General features: G+C 53.7%; 1 protein-coding gene across 6 annotated transcripts; it reads right to left on the reverse strand.

The window, feature by feature from the left end:
• Nucleotides 1-155: 155 nt before the first annotated feature.
• On the reverse strand, nucleotides 156-18,297 carry LOC133362032 (neurotrimin-like). Of its 6 annotated transcripts, none has more exons than XM_061581008.1 (11): nucleotides 18,242-18,297; nucleotides 17,903-17,961; nucleotides 15,788-15,878; nucleotides 13,597-13,733; nucleotides 12,602-12,715; nucleotides 12,244-12,396; nucleotides 5,705-5,854; nucleotides 5,225-5,377; nucleotides 3,152-3,301; nucleotides 2,681-2,833; nucleotides 156-393 (listed from the first exon to the last, which is right to left on the reverse strand). In XM_061581008.1, the coding sequence occupies exons 4-11, from the start codon at nucleotides 13,673-13,675 to the stop codon at nucleotides 296-298; spliced, it is 1,050 nt and encodes a 349-aa protein (XP_061436992.1). In that variant the 5' UTR covers nucleotides 13,676-13,733; nucleotides 15,788-15,878; nucleotides 17,903-17,961; nucleotides 18,242-18,297; the 3' UTR covers nucleotides 156-295. The 6 variants fall into 6 exon arrangements, with proteins under 6 accessions (XP_061436992.1, XP_061436991.1, XP_061436987.1 ...); XM_061581007.1 differs by having other exon boundaries at nucleotides 12,602-12,745; XM_061581003.1 differs by having other exon boundaries at nucleotides 12,602-12,748.
• Between the last annotated feature and the right edge of the window lie 1,275 nt (nucleotides 18,298-19,572).

The raw sequence follows: 19,572 nt of genomic DNA on the forward strand, positions 1-19,572 counted from the left end.
TGTGTCTGTCTGTGTCTGTGTGTCTGTGTGTGTCTGTCTGTGTTTATCTGTGTAGTGTATAGAGTAGTGTATAGTGTAGTGTATAGTGTAGTGTATAGAGTAGTGTAAAGTGTACACATTACACGATACACTGTACCAAAAAAACACTGAGAACGCGCTGCTGATGTTTTATTTGTCTGGCATCATGGCCACACTCCCCGTGTCTCTCTCCCCGTGTGTCTCTCTCCCCGTGTCTCTCTCCCCGTGTGTCTCTCTCCCCGTGTCTCTATCTCCCCATGTCTCTCTCCCCGTGTCTCTAATTCTGTGTCTGTCTCCCCGTGTATTTCTCTTCGGTAACATTCTTCAAATCCGGGATACTCTCTCCGCTCCTTCTCTCAGTAATTACATAGATGCCTACACGGGGAGAGAGAGGAAGGGAGGCACAGAGACAGAGAGACAGAGAGAGACACTACAATTACCAACACAGCACAGAGCAAGGCAGTGTGTAGATTCCAGGCAGTTGGCACTCACCAACTCCCAGCGTCTCTTACCTGAATGTCTACGTCTCACCGTGTCTCCGTGTGTCTATGTGTGTCTCTTGGTGTCTCTGTCTATCTCCATGTGTCTCCGTGTGTCTCCGTGAGTGTCTGTGAGTCTCTGTAAGTGTCTGTGTCTGTGTGTCTCTGTGTATCTATGTGTGTCTCCGTATTTCTGTGTGTGTGTCTTCGTGTGTCTCTGTGTGTGTGTCTCTGTGTCTCTGTATTTCTGTGTCTCTGTGTGTCTTCGTGAGTCTCTGTGTCTCTGTGTGTATGTCTCTATGTGTGTGTCTCTGTGTGTGTCTCTGTGTGTGTCTCCGTGTGTCTCTGTGTGTCTCCATGAGTCTCTGTGTGTGTGTCTCCATGTGTCTCCGTGTGTCTCCACGTGTCTCCGTGTGTCTCCACGTGTCTCAGTGTGTGTGTCTCCGTGTGTGTCTCTGTGTGTGTCTCCGTGTGTCTCCATGTGTCTCCATGAGTCTCTGTGTGTGTGTCTCCATGTGTCTCCGTGTGTCTCCACGTGTCTCAGTGTGTGTGTCTCCGTGTGTGTCTCTGTGTGTGTCTCTGTGTGTGTCTCCGTGTGTCTCCGTGTGTCTCCATGAGTCTCTGTGTGTGTGTCTCCATGTGTCTCCGTGTGTCTCCACGTGTCTCAGTGTGTGTGTCTCCGTGTGTGTCTCCGTGTGTGTCTCTGTGTGTGTCTCCGTGTGTGTGTCTCCGTGTGTGTGTCTCCGTGTGTGTCTCTGTGTGTGTCTCTGTGTGTGTCTCTGTGTGTGTCTCCGTGTTGGAGGCAGTCGCCCTCCAACAACAACGGAGGGCGGAGGAGCGACGCTCACAACAACGAGCGGAGCGCCGGGTGGCTAAAGCACAGCAAGTTGGCACAGTGGGGGCACAGATGGTGTATCAGCCAGTCATCTCGGTCAGTCGACCCGTGGCACCTGGGTCTGCCCCGTGACCTCCTGCCAGCGGGCGTTCGACACTTCACGTGGCCTCAACCTGCACATGGCCTGGCACAAGCGCCGTGGTGATGTCACCGCCACCTAGTGGCGAATGGCGGTTGTTGTTGTCTCTGTGTCTGTGTCTCTTGTGTGTTTCCGTGAGTCTCCGTGTGTCTCCGTGAATCTCTGTGTGTCTATGTGTGTCTCCGTGAGTTACTGTGTGTCTCCGTGTGTCTCCGTGAATCTCTGTGTGTCTCTGCGTGTCTCCGTGTGTTTCCGTGAGTCTCCGTGTGTCTCCGTGAATCTCTGTGTGTCTCCGTGTGTCTCCGTGAATCTCTGTGTGTCTCTGCGTGTCTGTGAGTCCACGTGTGTCTCCGTGTGTCCCACTCCTGCGTCTCCCTTTGAATGATCTCGCCAGGACAATGAGGAGGCAGACGAGGGAGAAGATGAGAGGTGGGACTATGGCAACAACCAGCAGAGACCCAGTACCCACACCAGCACCACCATCCAGCACAGAGTCATCCCACACACCATCATCATCATCAGCGGCAGCGGCGGTGATGGTGGTTTGGAAACGGTGATGGTGGTGGTGCTGTCTACACAGACACAGGGAGACACGGTTAGAGATGGTGAGAGAGAGACACGGGGAGACACGGTTAGACACGGGGTGAGATAAACAGACACGGTGAGACATGGGAAGACGTAGAGACATGGTGAGACACGGTGAGACATGGTGAGACATGGTGAGATACAGAGACACGGTGAGAGAGACACGGGGAGACACGGGGAGACACGGTGAGACAGAGAGACACGGGGAGACACGGGGAGACACGGGGAGACACGGTGAGAGAGAGAGACACGGTGAGACATGGTGAGATACAGAGACACGGTGAGAGAGACACGGGGAGACACGGGGAGACACGGTGAGACAGAGAGACACGGGGAGACATGGGGAGCAACGGGGAGACACGGTGAGAGAGAGAGACACGGGGAGACACGGTGAGACACGGGGAGACATGGTGAAATACAGAGACACGGTGAGAGAGAGAGAGACACGGGGAGACTCGGTGTGTGGTGAGGCAAGGGTTCAGCGGGGTGTGAGGGGTGACCCCCGTCCAAGCCCCCGCGCTGCATCCGGATCAAACTTATTCAAAAAAAATTATCAGAGTCATTCTTAGTGTACATTGTCGAAAACGACACGGATACAAGAGTGGCGAGGTGAGCGTCGCTCACCTCTGACGGTGAGCGACGCGTACGCAGTGGGGGTCCCCAGGCTGAAGAGGGAGCAGCTGTAGAGCCCCTGGTCCCGCGTGGAGACGCGCGAGATGGTGACGTCCAGCCGGGTGGAGCTCCAGTGCAGCAGAGAGACACGCGGGTCCATGAGGGCTGAGACACGGAGACACAGAGACAGAGAGACACAGAGACAGAGAGACACAGAGAGAGACACAGAGACAGAGAGACACAGAGAGAGAGAGAGACACAGAGAGAGACACAGAGACAGAGAGACACAGAGAAAGAGAGACACAGAGAGAGAGACACAGAGAGACACAGACAGAGAGACACAGAGAGAGAGACACAGAGAGACACAGACAGACAGAGAGACACGCGGGTCCATGTGGGCTGAGACACGGGGAGACAGGGAGACACAGAGAGAGAGACAGAGAGAGAGAGACAGAGATAGACAGAGATGGTGTTTGCTCTCACCCTTGACGCTCTCGAAGTAGAGTGTGTGACCGTGAGGGTTGCTCCACTGGATTGGGTCTGAGTCCGGATTGTCTGACACCGTGCAGCGTAGCGTGGCCGTGTCTCCCTCGGACACCGTGTCTCCCGTGGCCCACACAGAGAGCGGAGCAGCTGCACGGGAGAGACACGGGAAAAGAGAGACACGGGGAGAGAGACACGGGGAGAGAGACACGGGGAGAGAGACACGGGGAGAGAGACACATGGGGAGAGAGACACGGGGAGAGAGACACACGGGGGGAGAGACACGGGGAGAGAGACACACGGGGAGAGACACAGGGAGAGAGAGACACACAGGGAGAGAGACACGGGGAGAAAGACACGGGGAGAGACATGGGGAGAGAGACACGGGGAGAGAGACACGGGGAGAGGGACACACGGGGAGAGAGACACGGGGAGAGAGAGACACGGGGAGAGAGACACAGGGAGAGAGACACACGGGGAGAGAGACACGGGGAGAGAGAGACACGGGGAGAGAGACACGGGGAGAGAGAGACACGGGAGAGAGACACGGGGAGAGAGACACAGGGAGAGAGACACACAGGGAGAGAGACACGGGGAGAGAGAGACACGGGGAGAGAGACATGGGGAGAGAGACACATGGGGAGAGAGACACGGGGAGAGAGACACAGGGAGAGAGACACACGGGGAGAGAGACACGGGGAGAGAGACACGGGGAGAGAGACACGGGGAGAGAGAGACACACAGGGAGAGAGACACGGGGAGAAAGACACGGGGAGAGACATGGGGAGAGAGACACGGGGAGAGAGACACACGGGGAGAGAGACACGGGGAGAGAGAGACACGGGGAGAGAGACACAGGGAGAGAGACACACGGGGAGAGAGACACGGGGAGAGAGACACGGGGAGAGAGAGACACGGGGAGAGAGACACGGGGAGAGAGAGACACGGGGAGAGAGACACGGGGAGAGAGACACGGGGAGAGAGACACGGGGAGAGAGACACGGGGAGAGAGAGACACGGGGAGAGAGACACGGGGAGAGAGACACAGGGAGAGAGACACACGGGGAGAGAGACACGGGGAGAGAGAGACACGGGGAGAGAGACATGGGGAGAGAGACACATGGGGAGAGAGACACGGGGAGAGAGACACAGGGAGAGAGACACACGGGAGAGAGACACGGGGAGAGAGACACGGGGAGAGAGACACGGGGAGAGAGACACACGGGGAGAGAGACACGGGGAGAGAGACACACGGGGAGAGAGACACAGGGAGAGAGAGAGACATGGGGAGAGAGACACACGGGGAGAGAGACACGGGGAGAGAGAACACGGAGGAGAGACACAGGGAGAGAGACACACGGGGAGAGAGACACACGGGGAGAGAGACACACGGGGAGAGAGACACACGGGAGAGAGACACGGGGGAGAGAGACACACGGGGAGAGAGACACACGGGGAGAGAGACACGGGGAGAGAGACACACGGGGAGAGAGACACGGGGAGAGAGACACACGGGGAGAGAGACACGGGGAGAGAGAGAGACACGGGGAGACACGGGGAGACACGGGGTGAGATAAACAGACACGGTGAGACACGGGGAGACATGGTGAGATACAGAGACACGAGGAGATACGGGGAGATGTGGTGAGATAGAGAGTCACGGGGAGACCCGGTGAGAGAGAGAGACCCGGTGAGAGAGAGAGACACGGGGAGACACGGGGAGACATGGTGAGACACGGGGAGACATGGTGAAATACAGAGACACGGTGAGAGACACGGTGAGAGAGACACGGGGAAACACGGTGAGAGAGACACGGGGAGACACGGTGAGACACGGGGAGACATGGTGAAATACAGAGACACGGTGAGATAGACACGGTCAGAGAGAGAGAGACACGGGGAGACTCGGTGTGTGGTGAGGCAAGGGTTCAGCGGGGTGTGAGGGGTGACCCCCCTCCAAGCCCCCGCGCTGCATCCGGATCAAACTTATTCAAAAAAATGATGAGAGACATTCTTAGTGTACATTGTCGAAAACGACACAGACACAAGAGTGGCGAGGTGAGCATCGCTCACCTCTGACGGTGAGTGACGCGTACGCCGTGGGGGTCCCCAGGCTGAAGAGGGAGCAGCTGTAGAGCCCCTGGTCCCGCGAGGTGACGCGCGAGATGGTGATGTCCATCCTGGTGGAGCTCCAGTGCAGCAGAGAGACACGCGGGTCTGTGTGGGCTAAGACACGGAGACACAGAGACAGAGAGACACAGAGAGAGACACAGAGACAGAGAGAGACGCAGAGAGACAGAGACAGACAGAGAGACACGTGGGTCCATGTGGGCTGAGACACGGGGAGACAGGGAGACACAGAGAGAGAGACAGAGAGAGACAGAGAGAGACAGAGAGAGACAGACAGAGACAGAGAGAGACAGAGAGAGACAGAGACAGAGAGAGACAGAGAGAGAGACAGAGAGAAACAGAGACAGAGAAAGACAGAGAGAGACAGAGACAGAGAGAGACAGAGAGAGACAGAGAGAGACAGAGACAGCGCTTGTCGCTCACCCTTGACGCTCTCGAAGTAGAGTGTGTGACCTTGAGGGTTGCTCCACTGAATTGAGTCTGAGTCCGGATTGTCTGACACGGTGCAGCGTAGCGTGGCCGTGTCTCCCTTGGACACCGTGTCTCCCGTGGCCCACACAGAGAGTGGAGCAGCTGCATGGGAGAGACACGGGGAGAGAGAGACACGGGGAGAGCGACACGGGGAGAGAGACACGGGGAGAGAGACATGGGAGAGAGAGACACAGGAAGAGAGAGATATGGGAGAGAGAGTAAACTAAGCTAAATATAAAAACTAAAACTCAAACTTTGTTTTCGTATTGACCAAGCCCCACTCTGACGCTCTTTGTCAGAAGTGATAAAAAAAATGACATCAGCTCCACTGAGGAGGGGGACATCTTGATCGTCATCAAAGAGACACCCACAGACACCCATAGACACCCACAGAGACCCAAAGAGACCCATAGACACCCACAGAGACCCACAAAGATCTATAGAGACCAATAGACACGCACAGAGACTCACATAAACCCATATACACGCACAGAGGCCCACAGAGACACCCATAATCTATGGGTGTCTCTATGGGTCTCTGTGCGTGTCTGCTGGTGTCTACGGGTCTCTGTGGGTGTCTATGTGTCTCTGTGGGTCTCTATGTGTCTGTGTGTGTCTGTGCGTGTCTGCTGGTGTCTACGGGTCTCTGTGGGTGTCTATGTCTCTGTGGGTGTCTATGTGTCTGTGTGTGTCTGTGCATGTCTGCTGGTGTCTACGGGTCTCTGTGGGTGTCTATGTCTCTGTGTGTGTCTGTGCGTGTCTGCTGGTGTCTACGGGTCTCTGTGGGTGTCTATGTCTGTGGGTGTCTATGTGTCTGTGTGTGTCTGTGCGTGTCTGCTGGTGTCTACGGGTCTCTGTGGGTGTCTATGTGTCTCTGTGGGTGTCTATGTGTCTGTGTGTGTCTGTGCGTGTCTGCTGGTGTCTACGGGTCTCTGTGGGTGTCTATGTGTCTCTGTGGGTGTCTATGTGTCTGTGTGTGTCTGTGCGTGTCTGCTGGTGTCTACGGGTCTCTGTGGGTGTCTATGTGTCTCTGTGGGTGTCTATGTGTCTGTGTGTGTCTGTGCGTGTCTGCTGGTGTCTACGGGTCTCTGTGGGTGTCTATGTCTCTGTGGGTGTCTGTGTGGGATCGTCTCCGTGGGGTAGCCACCCCACGGAGACGATCCCCCTCTCTGTGCCTGTGTTGCTCTCTCTGTGTATCTTGGTGATGTCTGTCTGCTTGTGTGTCTGTCTATAGTTTTCTGGTTAGATTTTCTGTTGCTATTTCATTTATACCTGATGATGATTGCTTGTGTTGCAATCGAAACGTCGTATGCTATTATTTAATTTATTATTTTATCTTTATATGTGACTTTACCGAAATAACCAAAGAGTAATTCCTGCAGTCACGAAAGCTCCAAATTTAAGGTTACTGTTGATGTTATTGTTGATGCTATTGTTGATGTTATTGTTGATGTTGTTGATGTTATTGTTGATGCTATTGTTGATGTTATTGTTGATGCTATTGTTGATGTTATTGTTGATGCTATTGTTGATGTTATTGTTGATGTTGTTGATGTTATTGTTGATGTTGTTGACGCTATTGTTGATGTTGTTGATGCTATTGTTGATGTTATTGTTGATGTTGTTGATGTTATTGTTGATGTTATTGTTGATGTTATTGTTGATGCTATTGTTGATGCTATTGTTGTTACTGTTGATGTTATTGTTGTTATTGTTGATGCTATTGTTGTTACTGTTGATGTTATTGTTGTTACTGTTGATGCTATTAATGATGCTATTGTTGATGCTATTGTTGTTACTGTTGATGTTATTGTTGTTATTGTTGATGCTATTGTTGTTACTGTTGATGTTATTGTTGTTACTGTTGATGCTATTGTTGATGCTATTGTTGTTACTGTTGATGTTATTGTTGTTACTGTTGATGCTATTGTAGGGGCATAGCGCCGGCTGCTGGCGGAGAAGGGTAACTGCGCTGTGCGTGAGTCCTCGCGTCAGCAGGCCACGGTGTAGACGACCGGGGGACCTCTAAAGGGGGAAGTTCACAGCAGGGGAAGTCCCCGGGAACCACACCATGAGAGGGGGGCCCTCCGTCGTGGCTGCTCAAGTCCGTCATCGTCGTCGTCTGCGTCTTCACCATCCCGGGGTGCCGCTAGTCACACGGCGCTAGCGACTGTCCTTACCAAGCAGTGCCGCCGACAGCAGACGGTCCTGATGATGACGACGACGATGCAAGTGCGTGCACCCACGTGCGATACAAGTTGCAATCGTGTTGGTTGACAGAGGAGGACACGTCACCTGGCACTTGTAGACGAATTGTTATCAGCAATAGCGTCCTTAAAGATATTGGTGAAATAACGTCAACACTCGATTAGACATGCACCTCTTAACTCCTCATCCTCCACCTCCTCCGATTACACCCCTTACACCACCTCCTCTACCTCCTCCCCCTTCTCCTCCACCTCCTCCACCTCCTCCTCCACCTCCTCCTCACCTCCTCCACCTCCTCCTCCTCCACCTCCTCCTCCTCCACCTCCACTTACACCTCCTCCTCACCTCCTCCACCTCCTCCTCCACCTCCTCCACCTACTCCACCTCCTCCACCTCCTCCTCCACCTCCTCCACTAACACCTCCTCCTCACCTCCTCCACCTCTTCGTGCCGCTCCATCTTCCCCGCCGCGTGGGGCGCACGGAGCGCTGGCGGCGGCGTTCGCCAGGAGGAGGAAGGGCGCCAGCGAGCGCAGGCGGCAGGAGGTGGAGGAGCTCACGCCGCTGGCGGAGAGCGTCGCCTTGCCGCCCGCAGACACCGCGGGCGGGCGTGGGGAGGTGGGCAGGGAGGTGGGCAGGGTGGTGGTGGGGGGGGTGGTGGTGGGGGGGGTGGTGGTGGTGGGGGTGGTGGTGGGGGGGGTGGTGGTGGTGGTGTAGGGGGTGGTGGTGGTTGTGGCAGCGGTGGTGGTGGTTTTGGCTGCGAGAGCAGGAAGAGACGGGAAATTAGTGGCGAATGGCGGTTGTTGTCTGTGTGTCCCAGCGTGTCTTTGTGTGTGTCTGTGTGTCTTTTAAAATGTGTGTCTGTGTCCATCTGTGTGTGTGTCTCTGTGTGTCTCTGTGTGTGTGTCTTTGTGTGTGTGTGTGTCTTTGTGTGTGTGTCTTTGTGTGTGTGTGTTTTTGTGTGTCTTTGTGTGTGTGTCTTGTTTATGTTTAATTCGTGGTTTCGTGGTAATTCATTGAAGGTGGAGGGGTTACCAGCCCTTCGCACCCGTCCAGAGCCCCTGTTTAGCCACTGTGGTGGTCACAGACACCATGGTGGTCACAGACGCCATGCCGGATCCAAGCAAGAACATCTGCTGGACTACATAGTGACGGACCAGCGGATGCGAGCCCATGTCCTTGACACCAGGACCTACCGTGGAGCTGATCTGCCCTCTGACCATCGACTAGTCATCTGTAAGATGCGCCTGCCATTCTTCCACTCCGGTGGTGGGTGTACACCCAGGATCCCATTCCAACCAAAAGTGGCCTGGTCTCAGCTGATGAAAGTTGCAAGCGAGAATTTCATCATCGCTTGCAGCTGGGGTTGGCATCGTCCCCCACTCCACCTGATGTCGAGGATAAATGGGCGAGATTTAAGACTGTGACTCATGCAGCTGCAATGGCTGCTTTGGGTACGTGGTCCAGACCTCCCCAGAAACCCTGGCTGACAGAGGAGATGTTCAGGATAGTTGAGAAAAAGCGACAGGCCCACTCTCATCGGCTACAGCATCCCACGTCAGAGAATGAGGAGGTGTACCGCAGCCTTCGCTCGGAGGTTCGGAGAGCCGTGAGGCGCTGCAAGGATGGGTGGTGGTCGCGGGTTGCTGAGGAGATGGAATCTGCCTCAGTGGCCCGCGATCACAAATCACTATTTAACTCCATCAAAAAAGTAACCTGCAGCGCCACACCTATTACCATCATTAGGGGAAAAAACGGTGATCCAATCTCCGACCCCCAGGAACAGGTTTGCAGATTTGCTGAGCATTTCTGTGAGGTCCTGGGGGAGGGAAAATCTCTCAGCCAGGAAAACATCATGGCACAAAGTGGGAATAACCCTGCTGAGGCTTCGGTGCCTCAAATATTGGAAGAAGTAACACCCTGTGAGTGGCTGGCTGAGGTGCCATCTGTTGAGGAAGTACTGAAGGCGATCCGGAGTCTGAGACCAGGAAAGGCACCGGGCAGAGATGATCTCCCAAGCGAAATGCTGAGGGAGGGTGGCGCTTGTGCACAGACTGCCCTATATGACATCATAACAACAGTCTGAACCGCTGGACGGGTACCGCAGGATTGGAAGGATGCCCTGGTGGTCCCCCTCTTTAAGAAGGGGGACCGCACAGACTGTAACAACTACAGGGGCATCTCACTCCTCAGTGTGCCGGGAAAGGTCCTGGCAAGGATTATTCAACATCGCCTTGCTAGGCACACTGAGTAGAGGCTTGCGGAACCCCAATGTGGTTCCAGGAAAGGGCGGTCCTGTACAGATGCCATATTTTCTGTCCGTCTGCTACAGCAGAGGTGTAGGGAATTCCAACAAGACCTACATCTCTGCTTTATTGACCTGGTCAAGGCCTATGATACCATCAGTAGGCCTGGGCTCTGGGTTGTTCTTCATGCTTTCGGAGTCCCTGACCCTCTGCTCACGATCATTAAGGACCTTCATGATGGTGAGCGGGCCCGGGTAAAACTACGTGGCCGGGAGTCGGAGCCTTTCCCTGTACACCTTGGGGTGCGACAGGGATGTCCTCTGGCTCCCACATTATTTAACATCTATTTCGACTGCGTAGTTCGTGAAGCCTTCAATAGCTGTACCGGGGGAATTTCCATTTGGTACAGATATAATGGGAGGCTGATCGACGCCCGGGTGCGATCAAGGGATGGCTCCCTATTGGTCAACCACGTTATGTATGCCGATGATTTGGTAATAGCTGCTCATTCAGAAGAGGAGTTGGAGACGCTGCTGCTGAGACTGGAGCGTGCCACTAAGAGGTGGGGCCTTACCATCAGCCCCACCAAAACTAAGCACCTGCCTGGGTATTTTGTACCATCGGACACTCAACCCCCACAACTCCCAATCGGTGATGGGGCAGTTGTGGAGAGAGTGGAGAGTTTCCCATACCTGGGCAGTGTGCTTATGACCGGCTCCAGTTTATCAGCAGAGGTCTCACTCCGAATCAGTCGAGCGGCAATATCTTTTCATCGGTTGCGTAACGCTGTGTGGAAGCTACCTGGTCTGTCGCTCCGCACGAAGCTTCAGGTCTTCTCGGCCACGGTCATTCCCTCCCTTCATAATCAACGTTTTTGGGTTTAGATCGCGTTATTGCCCGATGATGCTGGATGCAATTACCAGCGAAACGTCGTACTCAAATTGTAAATGTTGTGGCTTCAACACACCGGTGGGCTAAAGCAGTGAACTATTTGTCTTTTGTCAACGTGACACATTTTTACTGATTGGCCGTGTCGGGTGGTGGAGGGTTACGACACATTTATAAATAACGCGATCTAAACCCAAAAACGTTGATTATGAATAACATTGGTCGCGAAAGCCTACGTGTTAAATTCCCTCCCTTCTCTACGCTTGTGAAACGTGGACCCCCCTAATGGAGCATCTTCGCCGGTTGGAAACATTTAGGCTGGCCTGCCTATGATCCATCCTGGGTTTAACCAGGCTGGATTGTGTGAGGAGCTCACAAATCCTTGAAAGATCTGGGCAAAGTCCCATCGGTGAGCTCCTCCGGCAGGCAAGGCTGCGTTGGCTGGGTCATGTAGCCCGCATGCCCAGCTACCGCATGCCTAAACAGCTTTTGTTCGGCCGGATCGAGGGGGCTAAAAGGGCGCGGCACGGGCTAGAGAAGAGATGGAGTGATGTGGTACAGGAGGACGTGGAGCTGAGTGGACTTGCCGATGACTGGTACCAGCGGTGTCAAGATCGGCCTCAGTGGAGGAGGCTCGTGAAGGACGCTACTGGGCAGTTGGAGGCAGTCGCCCTCCAACAACAACGGAGGGCGGAGGAGCGACGCTCACAACAACGAGCGGAGCGCCGGGTGGCTAAAGCACGGCAAGTTGGTACAGTAGGGGGCACAGGTGGTGCATCAGCCAGTCATCTCGGTCATCTCGGTCAGTCGACCCGTGGCACCTGCTGGGTCTGCCCCGTGACCTCCTGCCAGCGGGCGTTTGACTCTTCACGTGGCCTCAAGGTGCACTTGGCCTGGCACAAACGTCGTGGTGACGTCACCGCCACTTAGTGGCGAATGGCGGTTGTTGTTGTGTGTGTCTTTGTGTGTGTGTCTTTGTGTGTGTGTGTGTGTCTTTGTGTGTGTGTGTGTCTTTGTGTGTGTGTCTTTGTGTGTGTGTCTTTGTGTGTCTTTGTGTCTGTGTGTGTGTCTGTGTGTGTGTGTGTCTTTGTGTGTGTGTGTCTGTGTGTGTGTGTCTGAGGTAGAGAGGTGGTGAGGTGAGCGTCTCTCACCGCTGACGGCGAGCCAGACGCTGGCCCTGGGGCTGTCTGGGCTGGAGAGGGAGCAGCTGTAGTGCCCCTGGTCCCGCGGGGTGGGTTGGGAGAGGAGGAGGTCCGCAGCGGTGTAGCTCCATCTTATAATGTAGACACGCGGGTCATCGTAGGCTGGGACACGGGGGGACACGGGGAGACACGGGGAGACAGAGAGAGACATGGGGATATAGAGAGAGAGAGGGAGACAAACACAGACAGAAAGACAGAGGGACAGAGAGAGAGAGACGTCGGGATAGAGAGACAAAGAGAGAGAGAGAGACACAGCGACAGAGACAGAGAGAGAGACAGAGGGACAGAGACAGTGCTTGCCGCTCACCTCGGTGGTTCTGGAAGTAGTATGTCTTCCCGTGAGGGTTGCTAAACTCTATCTCGGCATCCTCCGGATTTCTCGACACCGTGCAGATAAAAACGACAAGGTTTCGCTCGATTTCTGCCGTGATCCACACAGAGATGGGAGGAGCTGCTTGGGAGACACACGGGGAGAGAGACACTCACCCACTCACCCACTCACCTACTCACCTACTCACCCACTCACCCACTCACCTACTCACCCACTCACCCACTCACCTACTCACCCACTCACCCACTCACCTACTCACCCAACCACCCACACACAGATCGCTAACCACTACACCACCACTCCCCCCCACACACACACACACAGTGTGCTAACCACTGCACCACCACTCCCCACACTCACACACAGATCGCGCTAACCACTGCACCACCACTCCCCACACTCACACACAGATCGCGCTAACCACTGCACCACCACTCCCCACACACACAGATCGCGCTAACCACTGCACCACCACTCCCCACACACACAGATCGATAACCACTGCACCACCACTCCCCACACACACACACAGATCGATAACCATTGCTGCCTACAAAATGCCATCTCGCCAAACGTTGACCGCCCGTCGGCAACTCGGGTGTGCTTCGACTTTGCGATGCAAATTATCGAGACATTTTCATAGCACCGCAGCCATCACACGATGTGTGTGCAGTCTACATTATAGACTGTATATGTGTGTGCAGTCTACATTATAGACTGTATATATGTGTGGACAGTCTACATTATTGACTGTATCTGTGTGCACAGTCTACATTAGAGACTATCTGTGTGTAGACAGTCTACATTATAGACTGTATCTGTGTGTGAATGCGATGCCTTGGCAGTGCAGCACAAAGGGCCCCCCCCCAACCAACTCCTCCCGACCCCCCTCAAAATCTCAGTGGGCGCCTTACCTGGTGAACTAAAATAACAAGAGTGAGTGGTTTGTAAAACAAGACAGAGGCTCGTACGTGATGGGTGAGGCCGTCCGCTCACGTCCATCAGCATCAGCAGCAGCAGCTGGACTTGAAGCTGCCTCCAGCCAGCCATCGTGAACCCAGAGCGCGACCTCGCTCTGTCCTCTCCCAAGGAGAACCCTGTGGTGGTGCTGGTGGTGGTGGAAGAGACACGGAGAGAGACACGGAGAGAGACACGGGGAGAGACACGGAGAGAGACACGGAGAGAGAGAGACACGGAGAGAGACACGGAGAGAGACACGGAGAGAGACACGGAGAGAGACACGGAGAGAGACACGGAGAGAGACACGGGGAGACACGGAGAGAGACACGGAGAGAGAGAGAGACACACGGGTGTGTGCTCGTCATTGGCCCTCGGCTCCTGTACGCTGCGAAGCAGGTTCAGCGCACGTGGCTAACACGTGTTGAGGGGTAGAGTGATGACGTCATGTCACACTCGCCTCGGGAGCAGTGACGTCATGTCACACTCGCCTCGGGAGTAGTGACGTCAGGCTAGGTGCATGAGGAGCAGGTCACGGGACAGACCCTGCAGGTGCCGTGGGTCGTACTGCTGTGCCAGGCTAGGTGCATGAGGAGGAGGTCACGGGACAGACCCTGCAGGTGCCATGGGTTGTACTGCTGTGCCAGGCTAGGTGCATGAGGAGGAGGTCTATGTACTACACACACCACGCACAGACAAAGCTCCCTCAGGTAGCCTCTAGCAGGCTGTAGGGGCAAGTGCCGTTCATGGCGAGTAGCAGCAGCAGTGTCTATGTACTACACACCACACACAGACAAAGCTACCCCAGGTAGCTTGATTACTGCAGGAATTAAAGAGTTTAATATTTTTTTTTTATCATCAAATCTATTTTCTTTCCACGTGATTTTACCGAAATCTCGCTCCACTCCTCGTGTCTGGGGCAGCAGCTGAGATGGGGGCGCTGCTCGTTCAGCGCGCGGGAGGTCGCGGGTTCGATCCCCGCATCCTCCACGCAAACAACATTTTTCAAAAAGGAAACTCCGTTTTTACATTCACGAGCAGAGAAGCGATTGCGCTGAAGCTAATGAACGTGTTTCAGTGCGACAACAACAACAAGCCGCCAAGACGCTTCCTCGGGGTGCAGCTCTCAGCTGGCGCCTCTCGCGTTCTCACGAGCGCCGCCTGCCGCCCAGAGGCGGGAGTCTTCAGCGCAGCGAGCAACTCGCGCCGCACTTTTACATCAACTAAGATGCGGGTTTAGTAAACTGCAAATCTTAATTCAAAATTGAGGGCGACGAGAGGTCATCGTCTTCTAAAGCTGTTTCACCAATGTGAACATGTCCCCAACAATAACGATGGACGTTACATTTAAAATTTTATTTAAAAAAATATTCCCCGTGGAGGAGGCGGGCATCGATCCGGCGACCTAAACATGGGAGAATTGAACATATTAAGTGGCGTGAGCACGCGACCAGGTGCGCTGATGTCTCTGTAGCATCGAGAGGGTCCTAGTGTCGTTGGTAGCGTGCAAGCTGCGTGTGTCATCTTCTTGGTTCGTTCGGTAAAGTCACGTAGAAAAAAATAAAATAAAAAATTTCAAACGTATAATAAAATACTTACTTTATTATTATTTTATTATGCTTTATTTTTATTAAATTTTTATTATTTTAATAATAAAAATAAAACATAATAAAATCATTATTTTTTGTATAATAAAAGAATAATTTTGTTTTATTTTGATTATTTTATTATTTCCATTCTACGTGACTTTACCGAAAGAACACATGTGTGTGTGTGTACGTGTGTGTATTATTACAACGGAGGGCGGAGGAGCGACGCTCACAACAACGAGCGGAGCGCCGGGTGGCTAAAGCACAGCAAGTTGGCACAGTAGGGGGCACAGGTGGTGCATCAGCCAGTCATCTCGGTCATCTCGGTCAGTCGACCCGTGGCACCTGGGTCTGCCCCGTGACCTCCTGCCAGCGGGCTTTCGACACTTCACGTGGCCTCAAGGTGCACTTGGCCTGGCACAAGCATCGTGGTGACGTCACCGCCACTTAGTGGCGAATGGCGGTTGTTGTTGTTGTATTATGACCACACGTACACGTACACACGTACACACACGTGTACGTGTGTACGTGCGGTGCGTGCTGTCAGAGTCTTCCGGAAGACGCTGGGTCAAATTTAACCCCCATTTAAAATTTGATTTAAAAAAAATATATTGACCTTGGGAGATGCGGGAATCGATCCCGCCACCTCTCGCATGCCAAGCGCGTGGGGGTCTCTTGTCTTCTTCCCGCCACGCGTCACTCTCAGCCTGTGGAGGGGGGGTGGATGGGGGGGTGGATGGGGGGGTGGAGGGATGGGGGGGGGTAGATGGATGAGGGGGAGTGGAGGGCTGGAGGGGGGGGATTGGCGGAGGGCGGGTCACGTGATGGGGGGGAGGGGCAGTCACGTGATGGGGGGGAGGGGCAGTTACGTGATGGGGGGGAGGGGCAGTCACGTGATGGGGGGAGGGGCAGTTACGTGATGGGGGGGAGGGGCAGTCACGTGATGGGGGGGAGGGGCAGTTACGTGATGGGGGGGGAGGGGCAGTCACGTGATGGGGGGAGGGGCAGTCACGTGGCTACTTGTGGGGGGGGGGAGTTTGTTGGTGTGAGGGCGAGTGGAGGGAGTGGATTGAGGTGCGGAGCGAGAGAGACACAGAGAGAAGGCGAGTGGTGGTGATGGTGGTGGTGATGGTGATGATGGTGGTGATGGTGATGGTGGTGATGGTGATGATGGTGGTGATGGTGATGATGGTGGTGATGATGGTGGTGGTGATGATGGTGGTGATGATGGTGGTGATGATGGTGGTGGCGGTGATGGTGGTGATGATGGTGGTGGTGATGATGGTGGTGATGATGGTGATGATGGTGGTGATGATGGTGGTGGCGGTGATGGTGGTGGCGGTGATGGTGGTGGCGGTGATGGTGGTGGCGGTGATGGTGGTGATGGTGGTGATGGTGATGGTGGTGATGGTGATGATGGTGGTGATGGTGATGATGGTGGTGATGATGGTGGTGGTGATGATGGTGGTGATGATGGTGGTGATGATGGTGGTGGCGGTGATGGTGGTGGCGGTGATGGTGGTGATGGTGATGATGGTGGTGATGATGGTGGTGGTGATGGTGATGATGGTGGTGATGGTGATGGTGGTGATGGTGGTGATGGTGGTGATGATGGTGGTGGCGGTGATGGTGGTGATGGTGGTGATGGTGATGGTGGTGATGGTGATGATGGTGGTGATGGTGATGATGGTGGTGATGATGGTGGTGGTGATGATGGTGGTGATGATGGTGGTGATGATGGTGGTGGCGGGTGATGGTGATGGTGATGATGGTGGTGATGGTGATGATGGTGGTGATGATGGTGGTGGTGATGATGGTGGTGATGATGGTGGTGATGATGGTGGCGGTGATGGTGGTGGCGGTGATGGTGGTGGCGGTGATGGTGGTGATGGTGGTGATGGTGATGGTGGTGATGGTGATGATGGTGGTGATGGTGATGATGGTGGTGATGATGGTGGTGGTGATGATGGTGGTGATGATGGTGGTGATGATGGTGGTGGCGGTGATGGTGGTGATGATGGTGGTGGTTGATGATGGTGGTGATGATGGTGATGATGGTGGTGATGATGGTGGTGGCGGTGATGGTGGTGGCGGTGATGGTGGTGGGCGGTGATGGTGGTGGCGGTGATGGTGGTGATGGTGGTGATGCTGGTGATGGTGGTTGAGGTGGAGGTGGTGGTGGTGATGGTTGTGGTGGTAATGATGGTGGTTATGGTGATGATGGTGATGATGGTGGTGGTGGTGGTGATGATGGTGGTGGTGGTGATGATGATGGTGATGATGGTGATGATGGTGGTGGTGGTGATGGTGGTGATGATGGTGATGATGGTGGTGGTGGTGATGGTGGTGATGGTGGTGGTGATAGTGATGGTGGTGGTGGTGATGATGATGTTGTTGATGATGATGTTGTTGATGATGTTGTTGATGATGATGATGTTGGTGATGATGATGTTGTTGATGATGTTGATGATGTTGTTGATGATGATGGTGTTGATGATGATGTTGATGATGTTGTTGGTGATGATGTTGTTGATGATGTTGTTGATGATGTTGATGATGTTGTTGATGATGATGGTGTTGATGATGATGTTGATGATGATGTTGTTGATGATGATGTTGATGATGTTGATGATGATGTAGTTAATGTTGTTGATGATGATGTTGTTGATGTTGATGGTGATCACCCACGATGCGCCCCGCGTGTTCACGCCGCTAGAACTGAGCTGCTCACCGGGTCGCGTCGTGCAAAGGGCGCCAAATTGTGGGGGGAGGGGATTTTTTTCCCTCTTCCTGTCAACGGGGGCATTATTATTTATTTGTTAATTTATTTTTTTTGTCTTTTATTACATTTTTATATTTTACTAGCATAAGTACCCGGCGTTGCCGGGTGAAAAATATGTTTCTTAATAACCTTACATATATACACAGATGGGCTGCTACCCCCCCCCCCCCCGCGCTACAATAATACTGTCTAATCGCTATAATTTTATTATCTACCGACCCTATAATAGTAATGCACACATTGGGGTGGGGGGGGAGTGAAGAGGACGTGAAACTTTGATGAATTTACCTCAGAGTCGCGTGTTAATGCGCATATTTTTAACGGGAATTAAAAATGGCGTCCACCCCGCGGCGAATGCGTCGCTACCCGTTGCCAGCGGCAACCGTCGTGGAAAACCAAACGGACCAATCGCGTCTCGCACATCCCTCACATTTCGTCCAATGAAACTGCGTATGGTCCGGCGACACACACACACACAGACACACACACAGACACACACACACACAGACACACACACAGACACACAGACACACACACACAGACACACACAGACACACAGACACACACACAGACACACACACAGACAGATTTGCGATTTTATATATATAGATTTATTTTCTTCTTCTTGGTTCTTTCGGTAAAGTCACGTAGAAGGTAAATAATAAAATAATAAAAATGGGTGCGTGGGGGGGGGGTAGTGGGGGGGGTGATATTGGGTGGTGATGATGAAGGTTGATCCATAGACAGACTCACAACACAGAGACCCATAGACTACAATGTTATCTCAATAGAAATCGATTCAAACCGCTCACCGTTTCTATCACAATCGATTCGCATGGTATCCCAATAGGAATCGATTCTATCCGCTCTAATCACTAGCTACATCGATTCCTACGTTATCCTAATGTGAATCCATTTCATTAGAACAAATCACCATAATCGATTCCCACGTAATCGAAAATGTATTCGATTCCATCTTGCACTCACCACCACTGTCAATTCCAATGCAGTCCCACTAGGGATCGATTCCATCGGCTCCATTTTTGACCACAATCGATTCACTTGTTATCCCAATAGGAATCGATCCGAGTTTATTATTTGACCTTGAATCGATTTTTCTCTGCACGTGACTTCGGCTGTCGCGTGGTGTGAGTGGGGAGTGGTGGTCCAGTGGTTAGCGCACTGTATGTGAGTGAGTGGTGGTGCAGTGGTTAGCGCACCGTGTGTGTGTGTGGGGAGTGGTGGTGCAGTTGTTAGCGCACTGTGTGTGAGTGGGGGAGATCCGGGCCCCGTGGTGTCGACGTTTCTCTATTTCCTCCTTCACGACGTTTGAATGACAACAACAAACAACGTGTCACTGTCGTCGTCATCATCACCAGCGTCTCGCGTGCCTCTCTCACAGACTGCCCCGGCGATGTCGGCCTGCTCTTGGGCCGAAGCCTCGGGCTCGCCTAGCGGGGCTGCCGGGAGAGGCGCGCCTCGAGGCGGCCAGCGCAGTAGGCCGCAGGCGCCCTTTCGCCGCGGGCTCGTCGAGGAGAGCGACTGGGCGTGGTGGGTTCAGTGCGCGGCTGTTGGTCCCCACGTGACCACGTGACCACGCCGCTCGCCGCCGCCGCCGC

Source organism: Lethenteron reissneri, unplaced genomic scaffold, assembly GCF_015708825.2.
Source record: "Lethenteron reissneri isolate LAM-NWPU_2019-01 unplaced genomic scaffold, ASM1570882v1 scaffold_1341, whole genome shotgun sequence".
Classification (NCBI taxonomy): Eukaryota; Metazoa; Chordata; class Hyperoartia; order Petromyzontiformes; family Petromyzontidae; genus Lethenteron; species Lethenteron reissneri.

What these genes read in the sequence shown, in the direction of transcription:
- LOC133362032 (XM_061581003.1), bottom strand. Translation starts at nt 13,675, where the DNA reads ATGGCTGGCTGGAGGCAGCTTCAAGTCCAGCTGCTGCTGCTGATGCTG. An exon ending in CGGACGGCCTCACCCATCAC is followed by an intron (nt 12,749 to 13,596) that starts GTACGAGCCTCT and finishes GTGTCTCCCAAG; the next exon opens with CAGCTCCTCCCATCTCTGTG. An exon ending in CGCGTCACTCACCGTCAGAG is followed by an intron (nt 3,302 to 5,224) that starts GTGAGCGATGCT and finishes TCTCCCGTGCAG; the next exon opens with CTGCTCCGCTCTCTGTGTGG.